General features: G+C 45.3%; 1 protein-coding gene across 1 annotated transcript; it reads right to left on the reverse strand.

The window, feature by feature from the left end:
* Nucleotides 1–13,200: 13,200 nt before the first annotated feature.
* On the reverse strand, nt 13,201–21,229 carry SULT6B1 (sulfotransferase family 6B member 1; the record flags this gene model as incomplete). The annotated part of the gene is made up of 7 exons (XM_082305600.1): nt 13,201–13,331; nt 14,813–14,969; nt 15,259–15,353; nt 15,985–16,111; nt 17,108–17,197; nt 17,449–17,561; nt 21,028–21,229. 7 exons carry the CDS (start codon nt 21,227–21,229, stop codon nt 13,201–13,203), a joined length of 915 nt encoding a protein of 304 aa, XP_082161726.1.
* Between the last annotated feature and the right edge of the window lie 2,578 nt (nt 21,230–23,807).

Genomic DNA, 23,807 nt, shown 5'->3' on the forward strand with positions numbered 1-23,807 from the left:
GTTTTGATAGCTCAGCAATGCCTTGTATGCAGAACATACAATATTTTAACGCAATATTGCGAGGAACAAGAGGCATTCCTTGGCAACACACCTGTGGCCTTCATTCTGCTGTGGAAGGCCATCACTAGACCAGGAGCAGCAGTGACCACTTCCATCCTGAACCCACCAGAACAGCTGTAGCCCTGTGGGATGAAGGAGCCCAGAGCAAAGGTGAGAAGAAAAGGCAGTCTCAGCTTTAAAGAGGGCAGTCTCTGCAACAATCTCCTGGAGGACTTTGGGTTTAACCCACCTTAGAACCACTCGCTTATCTGGAGTGGTGGATGAAGGGTGAGTGAGACGATGACCAATGGACTTAACTCAAACAGTCTCATAATACAAACACTCTTACAATGCAGGGAGAACTCCCATGTGGTCTACAGAGGACCTTAAACCAAGCCTGTTCTTATATGTTTTTCTGAATAGGGATTGATTTAAACAAGTGCTTTGTCTTAAAGCAAGGCCTTAAGTCATAGAGAAATCAATAGAAGTATTTATCAGGAAAAGGTAAAAATCATTTACTTTTGATTCAGTATGAACACTGTGGGCAAGCTAGGTTCAGAGTCCATCTTTCTATGCAAGCAGAATTAGAATTTGTAGTGGAAAGTGTAATATAATTAGTTAATTCTTAGCACCAATCTTTCAACATCAGTATAAATCCTAAAATCCCCTTACAACTAAAATGCTGTCAAATTTCATTAGCAGTAAAACCCCAAAAAATCAGTAAACTCAGTGCTAGAGATAGACTTATTTAGCTGGTCAATAAATAGTAACTACAGCAGCTTCAGCTTTTGTTTGGGGATTAGTAGGACTGATAATGAGAAGTTTACAAGAGTAATAATCCTGCACAAATTGTTTCTTAATGTACTTTTGTGTAAAAATAGCAGTAACTACACTAGTACAGAGATATGCCTTGAATACACATGCAGTGTTGGAACAACATGTAGCTTAGGGTGAGAGGAAGTCTTCTGTGGTGTAAATAAATTGGTTATAAAGTGCTGATACCCCTGACTTTTTTTGCTACATTTTTAACTCACAGCCACCAACACACACCCACCCATTTTGTTCTCTTACCTGCTGTCTCCTTTTCCTCTTCTTCATCTTGCTGCTCCCTTTAGTTATCCCTTCTGAAGCAGCTGGCTTAAGGTGATTAACAAATCTTTGACACCTGCAGAGTGCAACATTAGCCTCACCTCTTCAGCAGGCCTTCCCTACAAGATCAGAGGCAGTGGGGCTTGTGCCATACATTCCCTGGAAACAACAGTGGGAACAAAAAGACACTTTAGAAGCCGAGAACTGTGATACTGATGTTCTCAGGGCTCTTGCATACCAAGATTTCCATGTAATGCTAGCACATCTTGAAGCTCTTTAATCTCTTCTCTCCAGAAGAGCTGCAGAGACAGCACAGGCTAGAAATGACACTGCAAACTAGAGATTACCCACTCATTCTCCTTCTAGGCACCAGTGGCAAAGTGCCATCAAAAGCAAACAAACCACCTCTTTTCCTGTCTTTTCTGTGCTGCTTTAGGTGTGTCCATGCTGACATGGAGCAGATGAGACAAGGCAGCAGTAAAGCCATACTGTGCTGTCTTACACGTGCCAGAACGGGTATCTTCAGACAAGGGTTAAGATACAGCATCGGCAAGTCACACTGGAGGCTGAAAACTACAGGAGGACAGTTCGACAAAAAGGTACAAGCAGAAGAGTGGGTTGTACAGAATTTTTTAGCAACCCTCAGCTACCTTTTCCCACCATTCATCTGTCAGAAACTTCTCTTTTTCAAACTGCTCCAGCCTCCCTTCTTTGCCCTTTATTTCCCAGCAGTCCTGTTGCTTGTCCTGAGAGACATGGAGGTGATGGAGACAGGGTATTGCTCTCATATCCAGCGAGCACAGGACAGACAGGCAGAGGAGTTTGCCCAGATGAGTGTTACTCTGAGAGCAGGAATTTCCATTTGACCTGGGGATCATATTGTTTTCATGCCCGTATGTCCACATATTTTCATTCTCCCATGTCTAAATCTGCCAGAAGCAGCAGACGGATATTCCCCAGCCTCCCTGAGGACCTCTGACCTCGCATGCCTGCCTGACGCGCACCCATAGGATTGCTCTCCGCACCAGGCACAGCAGCAGCCATTTCCATTTGAGAAATACAGCACAATGCAGAGTTCAGTGATTAATGGACTATTGCAGAATACAAGAGACTAGTAATTTCCCTCCCTTCTCAAGTTTCAGCCCCTCACCTCCCATCTCTCAACAGTGTGTACGTTGGCCCAGTCAATGTTATGCTCCCTCTGTCTTGCCCAATTTTGATTGTTTTAAGCTAAGGGCAACAGCTTCAACAGGAGAGTGGCTGAAGTCCCCTTATATCACAGGAGCCTACAACTTGGCACTTTCGTTCTGTCTTGGGAGACGCAGGTTTGATCCCTCTGGTTGCAGAAGGAATTAAACTTAGGAGTATGATCTCACCATAAGGTTGTCCCATAAAGACAAGAAGGGGACACTGGCATCATCACTCCAGTTAGAAAAGCAGAGACGGCCAGTCCCTGCTGCTTTTTTGTTTTGTGGGGTGGGGAGGAATCAATGTCTGACCTCAGGGCACTGAGACATCGAAAACCCCTGAGGATCCACCTGAAGGAACCCAAGACAATGTTTTAGGGAAAGCAGTGTAAAGAACAAATTAGAAGTCCAGTACGGTCCTCGTATCCTGTAACCACTGACAGTACCTAGATGCAGCAGATGGCTTCATTCCCAGGACTATTGCCTTGAGAGGAGAAGTGACAAAATTACATACGACTAATGAGACTTTACTGTCCCTCGGGATTTTCCCTGTAATTCGGCATCTCTCTCCTGTAATGGTGCAAAAATATATTGGGCTTTTTGTTTTTACTCTGCATAGAGAAATGGGTTCTCACAATACAAACAGTAATCTGACATTTACAGGGCAGAATCATGCCATGTTTTGCTGAAGGGCATTTTGATAGGTCTTTTCATATATTACTTTTGACTGAACCTGGTAATCAAACAGATAGATAGAATGAAACTAATACTTACTGCCTAAACCAGTGCCAACCCCTCAGCAACCCGACTGTGTTCCCATGGCACAAAACAAGAGCACACTATGAATTCCCTCCTGTTGCCCTCAATAGAAAGGGACTTGGAGCATTTTCCAGTACATATGTGAGAGCACTTAAAAGGTCAAACTCATCCCCAACAGACTGATGCCAATGCCACGACAGCAGCTGTTTCTAAGGAGAGCATTTATCCAAGAGAAGAATGTGGAACTGCTCTTCTCTTATATTTAATTTCAGATAACATCTATGGTCCAAAGAAGGAAAAAATACGGTGGGTTTTGCTGTAATAATCCCCACCATCCAGCTACACTGCTCCAAAGGTAAATATAGGTCTAAACTTTCTCCCCCTCCCCAAATTAGGTCCTAATTAGAGAATTAATTGTATGACACTCTTATGCAAAACCTTTATAGGATAAACCAGGAAAAGATGGCTACAAAACCATGTATCCCTGTAAGATGGTTCACTCATATTTAAGGGGCCAAAATAATCCAAATTCATTTTACTGAATAGATGGCCAATTATTCACAGCATCAGAATTAACTTGGTTCAAATTATAATGGATTTCTTCAAAAGGAGACTGCTGTAGTAATTACATAAGGCATTCTAAACAAGAAACAAAGCCAAGTGCAAATTTCAGGTGTTATTTTATGCAAATACTGTAGCTGTAGTGTTCTGAAGAATTCCATTGTGAGCTGAATTGTCCATTTCTGATGCTATGAATAATTGCATACTCATTTATTTCTAATAACCTATTATTCATGTGCAATTTCTTTTGTCCTTCTAAATGCTATGAAGCCATTTAGAGCAACCACCTACGTGACAACTTACCAATTATCCTTATAAAACCTTGTATTGCTTTGGATTAGTTACACACATAATTAAATGCAACTAACTATTATGTTCATATAAGTTAGCAAAAGTCTGTGAACCCCAACAATATAATATTTCATTTAATTCTACACAACCATTTCTAAAAAGAAGTGATTTATATATAATCATCCCAGAATACAATCAAATTACACTCAGTTTTACCATTAAAAAGATTAGTGAGTGCATGTATCAATATTTAAATATGCAAATAATAGCCACCATTTTCCAGACCATCCCTAAAACAAACTCATTCACTGCTTTACTCTTCCAGTGCACTGATATTGCAACCACTTACGCACGTGCCCAGCAGTACGCCCACGAGAAGCGCCATGGCACCACGCATTTACCCCCCATGTTCACCTCGGGATACACTGACATTGCATCTGGCCACTGGGCCACAATTTGGCTCAAGGCTGGCAAGCTGGATTACTCAAGCCTGTGTCATCCATGCTGCAGGCTTTGGCTTTCCTCTGGGTCACACTGCTGAGCACCGGTGTCGCTCACAGGGGCTGCGCTCGGGCTCTCGGCCAGCACACAGGTCTGGGTCCCACCACGTTCAGCAGCAGTAGGAGAATGGCCATTCCTCCCGGCACAGTCACACAGGGCAAGAGGCTGCCACTATGCAACTTATACTTACTGCCATATCCCTACTGCCTGGGCAGAGCAAGGCAGCCCACCGTTGCTAGCAGCATAGCAGAAGAGTACGATACCATCTGGTATCTCTACCACCTTTATACTATAGACACCAAGGATGCTCAGACTTCACTAACCATAGAAGGGGCACCTGGCAGCACCCATCTTCAATCCACCGCTTGCCTAAAGGCAGCTCTGGCTACACAGATAAAAAGTACTACCAGACTGGAGACCCGTTATGTCCATTAGAGTGCACAATTTCTATACCTTCAGAAAGTCAAGCCCTGTGCTTCTTGGCCAGGCACGTCCTGCCTGTCCCCAGACAGAGATGACGGCATCGTCAGGATACCAGCCTGCAACACCACATACCCCTTGCCAGACAGCATGAAGAGCCCAAATGCTTATTCTTTCACAGGCACTGAGAAATTCAGTCAATCTGGGCTTTCGGTGAAAACAGAAACAATATGGAAATACTGTGACAGCACTGAAAACTGGTAAGAAGATGGAGCTGGCATACGCCCTCCAGAGCCCAGAGAATAACGCACAAGCTTGTCAGTGCAAGCCAATACACTCTCCCTGTCCCACAACGAGTCAGTCAGGGCAGCTTCCTTGGGGAGGACCATAACTGCAGCACCCCAGAGTAAACGCACAAGAGCTACTGGCTATGGAGAGCCACTTGTCCTAACCAAAGACCTAAACAAAGCATGCACGTGCTCTGACAGCCCCCTTGAGGACAGCAACTTGAGAGCAGCCGATCTACAAACCAAGCAGCTCAGCTTGGCAAGCTGACGTTCCCCGTACAGTGAATGAGGAGAAGTAAAGCACGCAAGAAGGTTCACGGTGCCTGGCACGCTGAATGGGAGCAGCAGAGGGAGGGCAGACATCACTGCAGCTAACTGCTAGAAAAAACTGCAAACCCACCTGCATCTGAAAACCCACCTTCCCCATCCCCAGTGGCAGGCAGAGAAGGGGAACTGGAACGCAGAGCTTGCAGGCACTTCTTGGGCTTCAGCGTCTCCCTCTCCCTTTAGCCTCCAGCAATTAATACGTACTTTCCCTTCAAAACAGCCCCTTTGGTAGATGCTTTGTGGCACTATTTTAAATAAACACATCTCATTTTATGTATGCAAACCCTTTCTTAGATCCCTTTTTGTCAATGTCTACACCACCTTTTGGAGGCACAGTGCGCAAGTAGCCCAATGACTGTGTTAGCCAATAAACTTGGCCTGTGGCCCTTGCTAACGTGAGTCCTTGGGACTGCAGTAATCATGGCTACGCAGCTCCCAGGCTAGCGATGACTCCTGCCTGGCCATCATGTCTATGGGCAAACCACACAAAAAAACATTCAATGCATTTCTTTTCAAGCTCCTTTCCTCTCTTTAAGCTCACCATAAAATTGCTGTAGCATCTCCGTAGCTCCCATGCCCGGGACAACACACCTGGTGTGTCAGGGGACAGCGGGGCGGCCATGGGGTGCAGCAGGACCCGCAGGATGTGTCAGCATCCACCTCCACTTCTGTGCCGCTGAAAGGCTGCAGCATTGCTGTACCCGAGCTAATCCTGTCTCATCTCTTCCTTTTACCCTCAGGGATTTTGACTTAATTCTGGACTTTGAGCAGTTTTCCTTCTGAAGCAAACTCAGGCTACTTCTGTTATTGTTATTCTGGAGGGTCTGTTATGCCAGCAAACAGCTTTGTATTTACAGCAGTTAATAATGATACTTATTCTACTGCATTACATAGTTGTCTTTCTATATTAATGCATTTTTCATCTCTTTCAGTGCCCTTGGACTTTCAGCACACAATTCATTTGTGGACAAAGCACTTGTATGGCCCTATATCATAAACCATTCAAAACACTGGCAGTGAAAAATGCAACACAAGAGAGCCCTAGAGGGCCTGTCTTCTGCTGCACAGAAACTTTGAAATCACCCACGTATAAAACACACACTCTGTCTCTTTGTGCTTCAGATTGCTTATTTAAAATGGCAACAGTCAGGGCACAGGGGCCAGAGAGGCATAAAACGGCCTGCAAAAGCAATTAAGTGCCACAGAGACATTCACATTTGATAACAGCAGAAGATTGTTTATTGCCCTGTTTACACCTCCACCATGAATTCTGTGCTCCACGGTACGACAACAGGAGCCCTGAGCAAACCCCAACGCTCGGACACATTTGTTGCTCTGCTGAGGGTCTGCAGCGCACGCACGCTTCCCACCAGCATCACCATGCAGGTGGCTTTCCCAAGGCTTTTTGCCCCAAATTATAATATCCAGCCATATGGGGAACACACTCATCAAACACATACAGCCTTCAGAGCTGCTCTCTTTTCCATGCCTGCTTGTTTTGCGTGCTCCCATTCCTCCACATCCTCCCACACCATGTTTTTTCTCTCTGGTAAGACCACAGCCCCTTCGGCTGGGGCTGCACGGCTAGAAGGTGCGTCCCCTGGGTGGTGGATAGGGGATCCCTCTCTGGAGGGTTCACCGGATAAAATTGAAGAAGCTGCCGCGAACCAACGCAGCCTAAGGGAAGGCCACCCTGACAGAAAAACCACTGGCCCTCCAAGTCATGGGGGTTGGGCAGGAGGCCAACTACCTCCTCCCGGAAAAAAAAATAAAAAGTTGCAGAAATGACGAGCATCAACTTTCAAAAAAAACGAAATGGCGGAGATGGAGAAAATCAGTAATGAAGTGAGGAGGAGGAGATGGAACTGGATCGGTCATGTCCTGAGGAGAAAACCAACAGAAGACTGCGCTGTGGCCCTCGGGACTCCAGAGCACGCAGCCGCAGACCGATCGAAGTGGAAGAACGATGTTCGCGCCCTGTGTGCCTCCTGGCACTGAGAGAATTCAGATTCAGATCAGAAGACCACAGCCAGGCTTTACTGCTAGAAAATCCTCAGGAGGTCAGGATTTAGACAGCATGGGGGACCGTGTTTACCAGCACCTTGCAACCGCTGCTCACCCCAGGCAGGCTGGCACAAGAGGTCTGTCAGTCACCAGGAGGGGAACCGACTCCCCCACGTATCTGCCCCAGCCCGGTCTGAGAGCTGAACCATATTTTTCAGTCACAGGAGAACAACTCTCTCACCTTTAAAAGTAGACCGTGTAGCACTGGACAGCCCAAGAGAGAAAACTCCTGTGGCTGGACAGCCCCAGGCCGGTGGGCTGTGGCAGCCCTGGGAGATCCCGCTTTCCCACTGCTCCTGAGGCGAGGCAAGAGGGGTTTTCCCTCCACAGCCTCCCCTCAGCACGGCAAAGGCCCCGGGCTCACGTCTAACGTGATGCCGCCAGGCATCCCCACCCGATTTCGGAGGGACTGAGGTGCAGGGAAGCCCAGCCTCCACTGCTGCTCCTTGTCCTGCTCCACTTAACATCTCATCCTCTTGAGGCAGGGCCGCCCTGTTTAACGGGGAGATTACTTAATGGCGCCTTGACGGACACAGCTTCCACCAGGCCATGCCCCAGCTCCCCTGGGCAGGGCAGAGAGGCCCCTCAGGGCCCCCCTTGCCCGCTGTCATAAGGCCTCACCACCTTACGGCCTCGGTACATAAAGCTTCTATTTATATTTTGTCAGCACAACAACATTAAGGTAACTTTTCTATGTATAAATGGCTGACCGTGCCTCTGGTACCACAGCAGCAAGAAAGGCGGGTGTCCAGAAGCTTACACGTTGCAAGTGAGGACAAACACAGTGGCTTGCCAGGGGAAAAAAAAAAAAAAAAAAAAAAAAAAAAAACAAACAAACAAAAAGAAGACAAATGAACAGTTTCCTAAATAAATAACAGTCAGGGGAAAAAAATTCCATGCCATCAGGAAAAAACAGGGTGGATTGTGCTGGGAGAGCAGAAAAAAAACCTGAAAACTGTGGACAGCATAAATAGTCGCCCACAGAATGAAAGAAGATACTGGCCCCGTCATCTGCAGAAGTTATTCCAATCACACTCTGTGCCTGCAGAAAACAAATGAAGAAGAGGGAAGAATATAAGCGCTCCATTTTAATTTTTTTTTTTTGTTGGTCTTTTTTTATATTTTTGGGGGCATGGCTAATGCCTACGATTATCTTGTATTTAATTTTTTCCTCTGAATATAAATACATTGCCTATGGATATATCAGAAATACACAATAATGAAACTATGACTTATTTACCTGCTGGGGGAACACTAATGAGTGTTGTTGTAATGAAAACGGCTTCACTGGTTTGTAAAATGCAAAACAGCAGGGAACTCGCTGGAGACCCCACAAGCATATGTCAACAAGCTTATATTACTCACAAGTACACAAGCCTCCCAAGACACCAGTTTCCCAGCCTCCTTTCATTTCCTGACTGCTCCCAACTCCCTCACGTTTTGAGCAAAGTCAAGACTAATTTTCTCTCTTCCTCAAGCCTCTAAAGTTTTTGCAGAAGCCAAATGATCATACAAAAAACTTCCCATTCAGATACAAACAATATTTTATCAGCTAATACTTCATATTATCCAACATACAAGCATTACAAAGTGCAATAGCAATACAGGACAATTGTATACATGACCATAAACATCTGAACGTAAATAACGTTTTAGCAGAGCACTCTAGCAACGCACTCAGACACAGCACTGACACAGTATGCTCTCATTCATAATGTTGTTGTTCTGTTTCTCTCCTTTGCATCAATCCCGACAACATTAACATCTGTAACTATCACTGACCAGTCTCATTTCAACACTCCCAGTGTACATAGCCAAGCTCTGCAGTGTGTTTAGAGTAAAACAGAAGGTGCTAATCCCCATCAAAGGTGATTGTTCAGCCAAAATTCAGATCAAAGTGTTAGGACTTTAACAAAAAAAACCCATTAGCATACAAGTCCAGGCATTTGCTGTCATAACAAGATTGAGATAACTGTATTTCATGTCTCCCTTCATTATAAATCCATTTGGCATCCTTTCTAATAGCCAGCCTAACCTCAGAAAAAATTATTTGATGTTCCTGTGGATGTCATATGTGCCCTGATAGCACTTCTATTGTAATTCAACATTAATTATCTTTCCAATTAATGTACTGCATAATGCTGCAATATGAAATGTTCGCATTTTGTAAATGAGAAAATTGAGCTCAGTTGTGTCTGCTTTGATCCTATTTTACTTTTATGGTAATTCAGTACCAGAATTCTTTTCCTTTTTGGTTAGGTTATTGACACCCTGAACACACACAAGAGAGCCCTCTCTCGCATACTAAAGATATATTTATGCTTCTCTTTTCCGAGACGACCTCCAATTTCTCTTTTTCAATATCATTTTAACATATTTTCCTGCCATGTGGTTGCTACTGAACAGCTCATAAGGGAAATGGAGGTGACAAAAGCACTAATAGAGCAGCATTTACCAGTTACGATAAGCGTAGACATCATAAATACCTACAACTGCTGGAAAATGCTAAGGGTGAAGTAGGTCACAGATACAGAAAAAATAAAACCAAACTGTGGCCAGGGACTGAAAAAAACTCTTCTTTAGAAGCTGAATGATCCAACATATTCCTTAAATGCTGTGTGTCAAAAATACCATCTAAAGTTTTACTGCTGAGTACCGTAATAAAAAGAAAAGTATAAAGGGGAAAACATATAAAGTATAAAACATAGAAATGGAAAATATATACCCAAAATTGCTCCCTATATGTATGGCTGAAAGAATATATGACTGGTGATTTTCCACAAAAAGGAGTTTTAATTTTTCTGTTGCGTTTGAATCTTTTGTTTAGTTTAGCTGCTGTCGATAGCTGCAATTGTTGTGGGCTACTGGATTTGACCTTCTATGTCACCATCTCAAAGCACTTGACAGTGCTTTTCCACCCCGAGTGTGCTTAAGTGCTTGAGAAAGGTACAAATTCTCCCTTTCTCTGGTGGTGTTATGTCTAGCTTTCTTCCCTGTTACCCCACCACACTATTTTTAACAGAACCAAACCCGCAACACACAGAAAGCTGCAAAAAAATCAATTGCCCCTCACACTCACTAGTCTTTTATTTTATGTTCTTTAATGCTCATCATGAGCTAGCAATTACTAAGTATGTGACTATGTGCTGAGAAGAATGTGCAGATCAGACTGAAGGAATTAAAGAATGTCACCTACAAAATATTCCCTCGGATAGCTAAACAACCTCAGCTTAAAAAACCTTGCTGGTCGAAAGGTGTAAAAATTTAAGAGTAGCCTATTTAGCATCTTGAAATAGGATTTCCTCTTGAACTGCCCTAAAATACTTCACTGTAATCTTAAACTGAGAAACACAGTGGTTTAAGTGGACAGGCTGGCTATTACAGATCTATCAGTAATTCAGGCAACATACTTTAATAGGAAGTAGTGCTCCTGTTTCAACATTATCCTCAACTAAAGTCTTTTGAACTTCCTTTTATTAATTGCTTAGCAATGATCTTGACCTACTGCTGCAGCAGCTACAGCTGAGGCGAATACCCAAGGAACGCTGCTGCTTTTTCCTGTGCCTATGTAAAGCTTATAGGGAACCTCGGATGTGTTTGAGATAGCTAGCTTTAGTGACCTGAAATTTTCATTTGTTTGGTATTAACCGACTTCATTCTGACAGTTTGGTTTTGTGTGTTCTATTTTGCTCTTCAATCCTCACCGGTACCCCACTTTTGGTTTACCTATTTTAAATGGCCATTACTACAGCTGTTACTTTTGAAAGCAAATTCACATCTGCATTGATCCTTTCTTCCCATCACGTGAATGCCAGTCTTTGGGGCATTGGCATCTTAGCCAGTCAACCTAAAGGACCAACAGCTGGAGGTTTTTTGTGCTGTCAGTGAGCTGTTTTCATTGTTACAGCAAACACAGCTAGAACAGGAGAAGAGAATTCAAGGGGAATATGCCAGGAAAGACAAACAAACAAGATTTTGTGGAGACCTGATTACGAAATGACAAGACGTTCCTAACTATGCATTGAAGTTAACCTGTCTTAATCATTCCCCTGCCACTGGCAGACTTTTAGAAAGGGATTCTCATTAGCACTGAATGACTGGGAGTTTGTTGTGTTTAACATTGGCTAACAAAGTCTGCACCAGAAGGTCTCACAGAGTCTGTCTGTGCCAACACCTCAAGTACCCAATACTTGAGTTTTCAGCCTGGCTAAGGTACACTCTTTACCCAACATATCTGTAACCAACGCTCCTGCCAAGTCATTTACCACACTTAAGACAATTATTTCTCAGACAGAAGCTGACAAACTATGAGGAGGAAGACTTTAACCTCCCCTACTAGCTAAATTAGCAGCTCTGTGCCCATTACCCGCATATTCCTTCTCCAAGCACTTTTTCCTTTGTATTCCTTCTCTTCAAAGATAAAGAAATGCCTCTGGTGGGGAAAACAACCAGCTATCAAAGACTGGTGTTTAATCAGTCTCCCAAGGGAAAAGTGCACCTAAAAAGTCAGCCCTTTATGAGACCGTTCAAGTTCAACCATCTTGTGCACCCCAGTCTGCTGGCACCACCAAAGGAAAGTCATTCTGTTCTTGACAGTGGCACTTCAAAGCTCCCAGACATCCAGAAAATAAAATACATCCTGGCTCTGAAACCGTATGTCCTACTGTTAGGGATAAAGTAACCCAGGCAAACCCAGACAACCCAGGCAAAGGCTCCATTTCCAGAGTTATGCAAGTAGCACACCTCCTTCTCTCATGTCTAAAAAGTCCCTTCTTCCAAACAAGTCAACCAGATGGTTACCAACCCCCCTGCCTTGATACCATGAAGAACTGACTTCCTCCCAGTCCTGCCCAGGCAGCAGCTTCTGCATGTGCTTCCTCAACATCCAAAGCAGAGTGGGTGCTCAGGAGCCCTGACAATCATGTGGACAAAACCTGGTATTCTCAACATGTGGTCCTCATTTCCCCCATGGGTAACCCTGTGTTGAAGTTAAGCAACAAAGCAAGCCACCACCAGGAGGGGGACTTCAACCTCCATCAGCAAGTTATGTCCAAGGCAATTCCTTCAATTGCTCAGGACGAGATCTCAAACTACCAAAGGAAAGAAAAATATTATTGCCGAAAAGGGGGGAAAATTTCCACCACTGAGTTCCTTTACTTTTTCACACATTTAACAGCACACAGAAAGTGACAAATGACAACTACAAGACCTTTTGAAATTTCGTTTTACACTATGAACTTAGAAATTAAAATTATATATGAATACTACAAACTTAGAAATTAAGAATCAAAGTGACACTTCATGATTGTTTTAAAAAATCTCTTGGAAAATCAGTTCCAACGTACTGGATACATTTCCAGAGATTTCAGCAGCTTTAACTACTGTGTATATATTCCATACAGAATTGTACCAGGTAACATGAAATCATAGCTAAAAATCAGTGTTAAAAAACAAATGAGGCCATAGAACTACAGGTCATTTAAGAGAATACAGTGAAGTCAATGATACTAACTGCGTGAGGAAGGACTGCTTGTGGAAGTTAAGACAGCAGAAACAGGTTTGCAAATTGCATGGATTTTCAAAATTTTTAAATCAGATATTGTCCTGGTTTCTGTTCTATTTCATAAAACTGAATGAAAAGCATCCTGGACATTAATTTTTTCTCTAAAAGAGGTTCAGGCCTTGCAGTACACATCATATTTTAACTTTGCCCCCAGCTTAGTTCCTTCTAAGCACACTTTGAATTTGGCATCCATTTCCTGGTTCTGAGCTTCAGTGAAAAGACTTTTCCAGTCTCCAACAACACCTGGAATATAAAGAAAAGTGAAATATTATCCTTGACTGTAAGGACCAAGGAGTATGATTTAAAACAAAACATTACCTTGTCTCTCTTATTATCATATCTCAGGATAATCCATTTTTTCTTTTTTTTTTCCCCCTGCAAGAAAAGAATCTCTGACCCAAGAATACACTCTTATTTTGCCTTATATTTGGTGTCCTCAATAGAATGTGAACATAAAGTGAACATAGGAAGCCACTGGTCTGCCTTCATAGCTTTGGTATGTGTCTTGTACAGCTGCAGAAGACTATAAAAGATGACCAGCAGTTGTGAAACCAACCCAGAAGGTTCAAAGATATGGCTTTTAACTGCAAGAGCTTTGTACACTGTGTTGTGGTTTAACCCCGGCTGGCAACTAAGCACCACACAGCTGCTCACTCACTCCCCCCCGCTGGGATGGGGGAGAGAATCAGAAGGGTAAAAGTGAGAAAACTCATGGGTTGAGATAAAGACAGTTTAATAGGTAAAGCAAAAGCCGTGCACGCAAGCAAAGCAAAGCAAGGAATTCATTCGCTACTTCCCATGGGCAGGCAGGTGTTCAGCCATCCCCAGGAAAGCAGGGCTCCATCACACGTAACGGTTACTTGGGAAGACAAACGCCATCACTCCGAACGTCCCCCCCTTCCTTCTTCTTCCCCCGGCTTATATACTGAGCATGACGCCATAAGGTACGGCATAGCCCTGTGGCCAGTCGGGGTCAGCTGTCCTGGCTGTGCCCCCTCCCAGCTTCTTGTGCACCGGGCAGAGCACGGGAAGCTGAAAAGTCCTTGACTGGTGTGAGCACTACTTAGCAACAACCAAAACATCAGTGTGTTATCAACATTATTCTCATCCTAAATCCAAAACACAGCACTATACCAGCTACTAGGAAGAAAAATCAACTCTATTCCAGCTGAAACCAGGACACACTGCAACCAGACACTGCCCTAAACTGTAGTCTACCTTTAATCTAGATTTTGGAGAGCTCACAGTCTGAGTCTGCAGCTCTAGCTTGATCCATGGCTAAAAGACACAGCTGAATCTGTGGAGTGTCTGGATTCCAGGTGTTGACTGAGGTTCTTAGGCAATCACAAGGGTTAATCAGAAAACCCAAAAAGAAAAATCTGTGGAGGCACTCTGTAGACCGGGTGCCAGGCTATCCTCACTACTCACAGAAGCCAAGATAAAACTCTTCTTTGTTTGAATTGGTGCTGACTGCATACCGTGACTGAAGGGTGGGCTACTTGTAGGGCATTTCTGCTAATCACATTATACAGGGCTTTACCAAATGGTACTGGCCCTTGTGATGAAATCAAGTGACAGCATCCTGAATCACAATCGGTGTTTCTTAAACAGCTCCCAACCTTGAAAACTATACAGAAAGATTAACCATCTACCGATCCAAATTCCTGTCTGCCCAAGATGCAGTGCTACCATTCACCACCCCAACAAAATACAAACAAATTTACCTTTGCGGAAAAGAAATGAGCCAACAGCGCCATGAGTCTCCTGCGCCTTATCCTTCACTGCCTGGAAAGTGGCCCTGTCTGCAATGGACTGGATCTGCTCTGCCGTTGGGGAGAATCCAAAGAATTCAGCTATGTGCTCTACACTGGCAGTCAGGTTCTGAAAGCAATACAGCGAAAGGGAGACTTGCAATATGTGTCCTCTGAAAAAGGAGTTACCCACTTGTGATGTGCATTGCCATCATCTATTAACAATATGTATTTTCCTTCACAGTATGTTTTCTGCATTACATTGGAGCTCAGCTTTTGTATAGCCAGACCCAACTTGTCGCTAAAATCAACTTGATTTTGCTCTTTCAGAAACCTGTGCCTTTTGCTGTTAATTTCAGCAGATTTCAAGGAATGGGCTCAGAAGCGTTTTGTCTGTCAATACACAGTATCTGCTTTACCTCTTTCAGGTCTTCATATATTATGATCATAGTATTCTCATCATCAATGTGTTTGTTCCAGGTCACTGCGTGATCAAAATAGGACCCCCAGCTGACTGTAAAGAAGACAAAAAAGCATCAGTGTGACCTTTTCTTACTGGGTACTTATTTCTCTCTGACTGAAGAATTACCTTCTGTTGCCTATCGGTTACATCAATGCAAACAAATGGAACAGCCTGTCCTTTCCGTGGTACCGTACTGTACAACAGAATGACAGAGGCTTCCTCTGGACTTTGGCAGGTAAATGGTTTCCACATATGTTACTATACTGTCATTTAAACATCTCTTAAAAGCCAAAGCCAGACATCAGTCTAAATCTAAAATTTGGGTTGCTAATGAGGTGTTTGGCCTCATGTGCAGACACAGTAAAGACAACAAACTGTCATTCCATTACCACTTCAGATCTGTAGCATTTCCTCCATCACTAAGTGGCAGAATTTTGACCCAATGCCATTGTCAAGCTGCCATGCAACTCCTTCACCCTTGCCTGGCAGAACAGAATACCCAGAAGCAAAGCACCTTTTGGACATTCTCCCCATTCTGGCATTCAGCTGCCTCCTTCATCATGACGTATGGCCATCAGTAAACTAATTATGACACAGCTGTTTTCCCACTGGGCCCATTTAGTTGTTTTTAAATATTTTTTTCTGTTGCTTCTTCAGCTACATTGAGTAACTATAACAATACCTTTCCCATTCATGAACTCTGAGAAGAACTCATCCCAGGAGCTGTAACTGGGGACGCTTGGCACATTGTTGTGGAAATGGAAAAATGAAACAGCTGTATCTTTAGGGTTTCGAAACAGCACTAGTATCTAGAGTGGGAGAAAGAGGTCAACAATTTTAGATCACTTATTTCCCCTGGCAACCAAAAAGAGAGTATAACCAAACATTCTGCAACCAGTAACATACTGGGGGCTATAAAATATTTTATTAGTTAAGGCATGGAGAACAAATTTATAATGTGATCATAATAAAGACCTTGTTACCACTTCTAAGATTTGCTTATGTCATGAAGCAACTGTAGAAAGAAGCAACTGGAAAGACTGTAATATTGTCATTGAACACTATCCCATAACTACCTAAGACCCATGAAATTGTAAGGAACCATTTGCCAGCCCCGGGCTAGGAAAAGCTCTGTTCGATTCTCCTTCAGGAAACCGCAGCTGTTACAATCATCTCCCATTTTTCAAAGCATGGCAATGTTCTTGAAATCCTAAAAGACTGTAATCTTCAGAGAAACGTAAACACTTCTGGAAACACGTTATACACATTAATTTTTTTTGTTATACATGATGTATTTTTTCCTGTCTCATACAGGAAAAAATACCAATGAAACATGGAAAAAATCCCCAACCCTTAACGAATTATTTCCTTCACCTGTGGTACATTTCCTAAGTGCTGTGTATCCGCCATTGTTCAGTGACCAAGTACCATAAATATTAAAGTTTTAACAGTGTGACTCTTTGCAAGGAGACAGCCAGTGTCCCAGGAATACTGCTGCCACATTCATTCCCACCACGGTCATGCACAGAAAAGAGCAGCATAAAAAATGAAAGTGTGACACTCCAGCCATCTGTGAGCACTGCAACAGCCTCTAGATCTGTTCTTGTCTATGTCAACTACAGCACCCCTAAGGCTACTGTAAATTGTAGGGGGTGCTAAGCCAGCCCAGGCATCCCACTGTCTCGAAGTTGCTTCCCCCAGTACCACCTGCCTGGGCACAAGAAAACGATGTGGCCCCAAAATTACTCTGCATGCTGGTACCGTCAGAGAGACGAGGCTTGTTCTTGGAAAAAGAAAAAACCCACCTTGGCTTTGTTCTTGACAATAGACTTGGGGAGGCAATCATAATTCAGATGTGTTGCCAAAATCCTTGGAGATGGAATCTGCTTCATCCTCTTTAGAAATAAACAGAATTATAAGTGAGAACAGGTTTATTACATGGGTGCAGCAATGATCTGCGAGAGTCACCTGTGTGAAACAGCCCCTAATCAAAAGGCATTAGTCATCCAAGATTGTCTTTTCTCCCCTCTCAGGAGAAATATCTTTACTTGCTGCATGACTTCATTTTAATAAGTTGGCGGGGGGGGGGCGGCAGGAGAGAGAAAACAACAGAATTTAAGTGGTTCAATAGTTTCTTTTCACTAACCTGATATTTATCTGGATCTCCACATTCAATAAACGGTAGTTCTGTGCTTACAGGTTTACTCTGGATAGTTGTAAATATCAAATCACTTAAAATCTGGATAAGCCAGTTCACACCTGCACCAAGAAACCCAGAGAACAAAATAAAACATACCAAAGATATATAAGATCTCAGAGCCTTCTCGCTACATGGCTTAATTCAGCATAATAGACAGTCATCAAATGACAAATAACACTAAAGCTCTCAAATGATTATAAACAAAATAATGTTTTCCGTTAATGAGATCCTCAACAGCTTCTTAACTGTGACCTTCTTGGCTCACTTATGACTGGTATGTGGAAAGCACCGGGGGCAGAACTGACTCAACGATGCACTTTTAACATCTTTTTCATATATTCATAAAACAGTCCATGACGGACAACAATGGGAGCTGTCCTGTCTTTTGCAGAGAAACACCTGCGAAGGGTCTGGACAGGAGAACGAAGGAATGAGCAAGGAGCTTCGCTCATTCTGCAGAGGAAAGCATCTGCCTCTCTCTACTGCCCTGGGTCAAGAATGAAATGGAGTCATCTATTCAATGTCGCTGTCAGCGCTTGTCCTCAGTTGTGCCTGTTGCTGTCTCCGTAAAGCACATGCCAGAACAAGTGCTAGAAGAGCTGTTACCCACTGGACACCTGCATCCCTCCCCACCCCTCACCCTTCGGAAGGGATCTTGCAGCAAACCTCCCCCACACGGCATCCCGTTCCAGCGCGAGCCTGTGGCCAGCTCCTGGAGCTGCGCCCTGGTGCCTGCTTCCCCAAGGTTTCCAGGAATCACATTTGCTCCACTGATGCTCTCCCGATTGCCGGCAGGACAGAGCAAGGGAACAGCGTGTTCACCTTGGCCCGCAGCACCCTCCCCGTGTCCGTGGGGGAAGGCGTTTGGAATGCTTCCCACCGGGCCCACGGAGATGGAGCTGCCGCCGCCTCCTGCATGCTGCGAGTCCCCTGTGAACGCAGCTGCCAGAGGCACTAACAGGGAACACACAATGCGAACAGCTTTAACCTCATGCTTTCAGTGGAAAGTTACTCCCAGAAAGGAATAACTTCCACCCTAAGTTATATAAAGTGTCTCAGGATGCTTGGCTGGAAGCAGCTGATACATGTCATTTATACAGTAATATGTATACAACGTGTGCACATCATGCAATGTCTTCTAATACATATATTACAATTATATACCACCCAGTATCATATTTATAGGTAAGACATTGTACGATGTATATCATTTATATCACTCTCCCATTTACATACAGTCCAGAGCCAAAAGCATTAAGAGTCTCCAAATCTATGTCCTCATCTGCCTAATATTAACTGTATGTGCACAAATACAAATTTCATTTTAATGAAAAGCTACAATTGATAAATCTAAAATTCCTAGTCTCTAAATGCCCTACTGGCTTCTCAACCATGCGACCCATCCCTGGGAAGTGCTGCATCTGGGAGCTCCATCGTGCCTTGCACCGACCTCATCAATAGTTCTCTGCATCAGAGTTTTCCTCTCCACTGCGCACACCTGAGTTGGGGGAAACCTGTTACACAGTGAGACTTCACTGTAACTTAATCTTCATAATACTTAATAAGTAAAAGGAATGAGGACAATATTAAAGCTTTGAGAGACAAAGCTTTTGAAGGGCCTCAATGTGAGTCCTTCCTCAGGCATGTTCATGACCATTTAAGCCTGGCAAATGCCAGAGTTTGAGCCCTGCATGGAAAACACCTGAGAAGCTGGCAGAGAAAGCCAGCCAGGCACCAGGCTCCCTCGGTTCAAGAGGGAGAGAGGCCTGCAGAGAGATTTTTATCACTACCTGGTGACATTCTGGCTTGGTGGGTCCAAGTGTCACATCAAGGGGCAAGACAAAGCGCAGCACTTTCTGGTTTCAAAGTGGGGCAGATAATCTTCCCATATTTTATCCTCCTCTCTTGCCTTTTTTCCCCCCACTTTGCACGCTATAGGAAATTAGGACAAGAAGTCTATTTAGCACTGTTTAAGAGCGTAAGAGCAAATATCCAACTGGGAGGAAATTCCAGGAGACTTACCTGCAGATTGTAACTACACTGCACTGCGCAAATGCAGCGTTTTCACTCCCTCCTGCTTTCCCATTTCTTCTGTGCAGCCTCCCATACCTATGCCTTTCCAGCAGTGCCTGCCGGGTAACAGGGTGCTGCACTCCCCGGCAAACCACAGGGAGCTGCGTACTCCCTCTCCTACTGAACAACTGGCAGGGGTCTTTGGTAAAATTTCCCCCTGCTGACCTACCACGAACTGCCCAATACTAACAGCGTGAGATCTCTTTCTTTATCGACTGATCCCTCACCCTGAGCAGGAGAGGTTTACTGAGTTACTAAACCTCAGAGGCAATCAGCATCACGACTCCGTGTCTGAACTCTTCCAAACTCTGTGAGAAATCAAAGCCAGTGCCTAGTTATGACAATGATCTTTTGGGACTTTACAGGGTCCAGCAGAACTCTGGACCCAAACCCAACAGAATTACAGGCTCCTCAAAATAAAGATGCACGTTTCATATTTCGTATTTTGTGCCAGCTCCCTCCTTTTGTACTTGCCCTCTCTTTCTCTTGGTTCAGTGTCCTATCTCATAGCTGTTATAATTTCACCCTAACACTACAGGCATATTTCTCAAGCCCCTAAATACACCACGGTTTCTTTCCAGACCAGAACTCGCCAACCAATGGGAATTCTGCGTGCTGAGGGCGACCTTGACCTAGGACTCTCTGGTTAGAGGCCAACTTGGCCGCATCCACTACCATGCTAGTGCGATGAAATCCTTCCCTGGACCCACATTTTCTCCGCTAGCCCTAAGCTGCTGCTGCTTGGGTCTCAGAGAAGAAACACATGCTTGGATAGGATTTCCTAGATTAGCAAAACCCATCCCTTCCTTGTAAGCAACCCATGTCACAGCTGACATTTAACAAAACTGATCAAAATCAACTAGTTGGTTGGTTGGGCTTTTTTCACTGCTCCTGTTGCACCTGTCCTCCTTTCTGCAAACCTCTGAATAAAAGATTTAGACTTCCAGTATGTCTTAGTCAATTTTGCAGTAACAAAACAAAAAACAATGCTGATACTGAATATTCCCAAGAAACAGCTTATAATTTTGCAAGTAAAGATGCTGTGCCACATCACTTCCTACACCTTAAAGAGTCTAATGCATAACTTTATTGCTTTTGTACACTACACTACATTACCAACATGCTTTTCAGAACACAGTTTATCATACTGGCAAAGTTGTCTTGTCCCACCGATATATAAAAACCTATGTACTTACTTCTCATTTCTTCAGCCAAAAATATCTTTGAACACTAAAAGCTCTTTTCCTTTCAGAAAAACGATATAAAAAAGCAGTGCAACAGGCTGCTTAATTAAGATAAAGCAGGACAAAAACCTGCTGCCTCTGCTTGTAGCAGAAATGCCCCATATCCTCACACAACGTACAACCACAACCGGTTGGTTTTCCTTCTCATTGTGTCAGCTAATTAGTTACAGTATCGTAGACTACAGCAAGCAAGTTATGATGTATTCACCGCATTTGGGGTAGGACACCAGCACCATATCATCTCTTCTGGCTTCCAGGTTCTCCAGGGCTTGGAACGTTTCCGCACTGCACACTGTGACGGGATACGGGGTCCCCCGGTAGGAGAAGAGCATATCCTTCAAGGTAAGCCCTTCAGACTTCGCCAACACTTTATCTATCTCATCAACAAAGGTTTTTTTATCCTCGGCCATGTTTGCCACCTTTGGGGTGTGAAACTGTTAGTCTAATGCAGTAAGTGCCTTTAAACAGACATTTTTAAGTGGTGGAGTAAAAATCCTTGGCATTACTTCTGCCCTCCCCCGAATTTGATACGTTTCTTTCTCTCCTCCCTTCCCACCTTTCTGGAAATGGAAGCTGGGTTGATCCTGTCCACTTATAATCTACAGAGCAGGATTTACTTTAGTAAGAAATCCCACTGAGAGCAAGTAATACTTGCAAGCTCAGCCACCAGGGAAAACAGAATTGGGAAATGAATCACCCTGTAAGAATGAGCAGCAAAATATTACATCTAATCTTACATAACATTAATAAGAAAAAAGCACACAGAAAAGAAAGTCCCTAGTAAGAAAAATCCCAAGAGGGTTTATATTGGCAATGAAGTCAGCCCCATATTATGAGTTAAGAGAAACAGATAGTGAATAATAGAAAACAATGAAATCAAAACCATAAACCAGAAAGAACAATACTGAGAGGAAGGGATGCTGCCATTTTAGGTTCTCAACACCCCCTTAGGGAGCTAGTCTGCATTAATGCCCTTTTTCATGTTAAAAAGACAATTAAATACTGAGATCTCGCACGGCACAGGTTTTTCAACATCCTCATGATAGAGCTAGGATGCCCTTTAACGGCCATGAGCCTTATGCATCCAGCTGTCTTCCCCTAGCAGGACACAGGCCGGCCGGTGCCAGCTCGCAGGAGGAGCAGGGGGCTCCTCCACCAGCCGCAGCAGCAGCACTGCAGCGCACGCTGCTCCCCCGCTCCGGAGCCTCAGCACGGCCCGGCCCGGCCCGGCCTCCGAGCTGCCGTGGGCACCCATGCTGCCAGCTGCCCGCTCACACAGCGGGTCCCCCTGGGCAGCAAGGAAAGGCGGTGGCGAGTCGGACCTGCTGCCAGCAGCCAGAGGGGACCGCCGAGGGCGAGCGGCAGCGGCCGAGGACTGCCACCTGCGCCCGAAGCCATCGCTGTGCGAGCACCGGCCCCGCCCGGGCCTGCCCAGGCAGCAGCGGAGCCGGGAGGGGAGCCGCGGGTTGCCGAGGCGCGCCTCTGCCTCCGCCTGCCTGCGACCGGGCCGCAGGCTAGCGCCGCGGCAGGAGCCGCGACCCCCGAGGCCGCCATTACGGGGCCGGGCGGAGGCGAGCGGAAGGAGCGCGCCTGCGCGCCCGCCCGTGCGGGAAAGGGGCGGAAGCCGCCGGCGGCGCGGGCGCGCTGCGCATGCGCAGCCGTTGCCGGCGGTAAGGGAAGGGCGCCGGGCCCCGGCGGCGGCGATGGCGCGGCGCGTCGTGACGGGGCTGCTGCTGCTGGAGGCGGCGGGGCTGCTCGGCGCCCTCCTGCTCTACCGCGCCATGGATCGCAGCCAAGGTGCGGCGGGGCGGCTGCCGGCGCGGGGGAGCGCCGCCAGGCGGGGGCCGCCGCAGCTGGCCGGAGCCCCCGCACCGCCGCGGCGCGTACGCTGCGGGCGCGGGGTTTTTAACACAACCTGCCGCCTCGGGGCCGGTGGTTTGGCTCGCCCTGGTGCGGGCACGCGGGAGTCGCTGGTTAGGCGGATCGTCGAGGACAAGCGGCTGTTTTAGTTTGGGAAAAGCAAATCCGTGGGGAAACGTTTGAAAGGCGGCACGTGACCACCGGGAACAGAGCTGAACGCTGTGGGTTTAATAGCAACAGCGTTGGCTCAAGCTGGGGCTTAGAGCAGGAGAGGCTGTCTGCAAATGAGGCAGGAATTGATCAACCCTTTTTCAGGCATCTCGTGTTCAGCCCTTGAAGCGACCCCCTGGCTCGCGTCTGGGCCTCGCTGGCTCTCTGATTTGACATCTCCCAGGTAGATAACAGACCTGGCTGGCACGAGGCAGCCAGCACCGTTTTCCAGATGATTTAGCTTCTATCTTTCAAGTCTCTCAGACTTATGACTCAGTGCCTAGGTAACACAAAAGCCAAGCCCCAGCTTAGTTACCACAAGGAGATTTGCCCTGCGCAGCAGTGCCCTTACTTTGCATTCAGGGCTCTGCAGGGTGCAGCACTGGTTGGACAGAGCTGTGCCCCGGCAGGAAAAGGCCGTCAGTCCCGCTACCCGCAGGGGCGCTGCGAGCCACGGGGCAGCTGCTGCTGTGGCTGGGAGAGCGCGAGCCCACCCGTTTCAGCAGCAGCGTGGTCTTACACCTCGTTCAAGCTGAACTTCGCCTACGCTACATCCGTTTGCATCTGTTATCCCAGATTGAGAAGCTGGCAGGCTGTTAGATTTAAGCTATCTTTCTTTGCATTTGTGTTACAAAATATATCACCAAAATGTGGAGATGTATCGGCCTATCTTGGTAACTAGGTGCTGGGCATTCATGGTTTCTCATTTCTCCCCCTTTTCAGTTCTAGGTCCTAGTTCTTGTATGCCTTTGCAGAAGATTTTCTTAAGCTGTAGTTCTGTAAGGTGCAGTGAACTCACCTAACACTCAGTTCGCTCAGAATGAGGCTTTTACTGCTTTCAGTGAACACCTAAAGCTGCGTAAGGAAACCAAGTAGTTTTCCCAATTTTCATTTGCGTGTCAGTCTATGAGAGGCATT

Source organism: Platalea leucorodia (genome assembly GCF_965183815.1).
Source record: "Platalea leucorodia genome assembly, chromosome: 3".
Taxonomy (NCBI): domain Eukaryota; kingdom Metazoa; phylum Chordata; class Aves; order Pelecaniformes; family Threskiornithidae; genus Platalea; species Platalea leucorodia.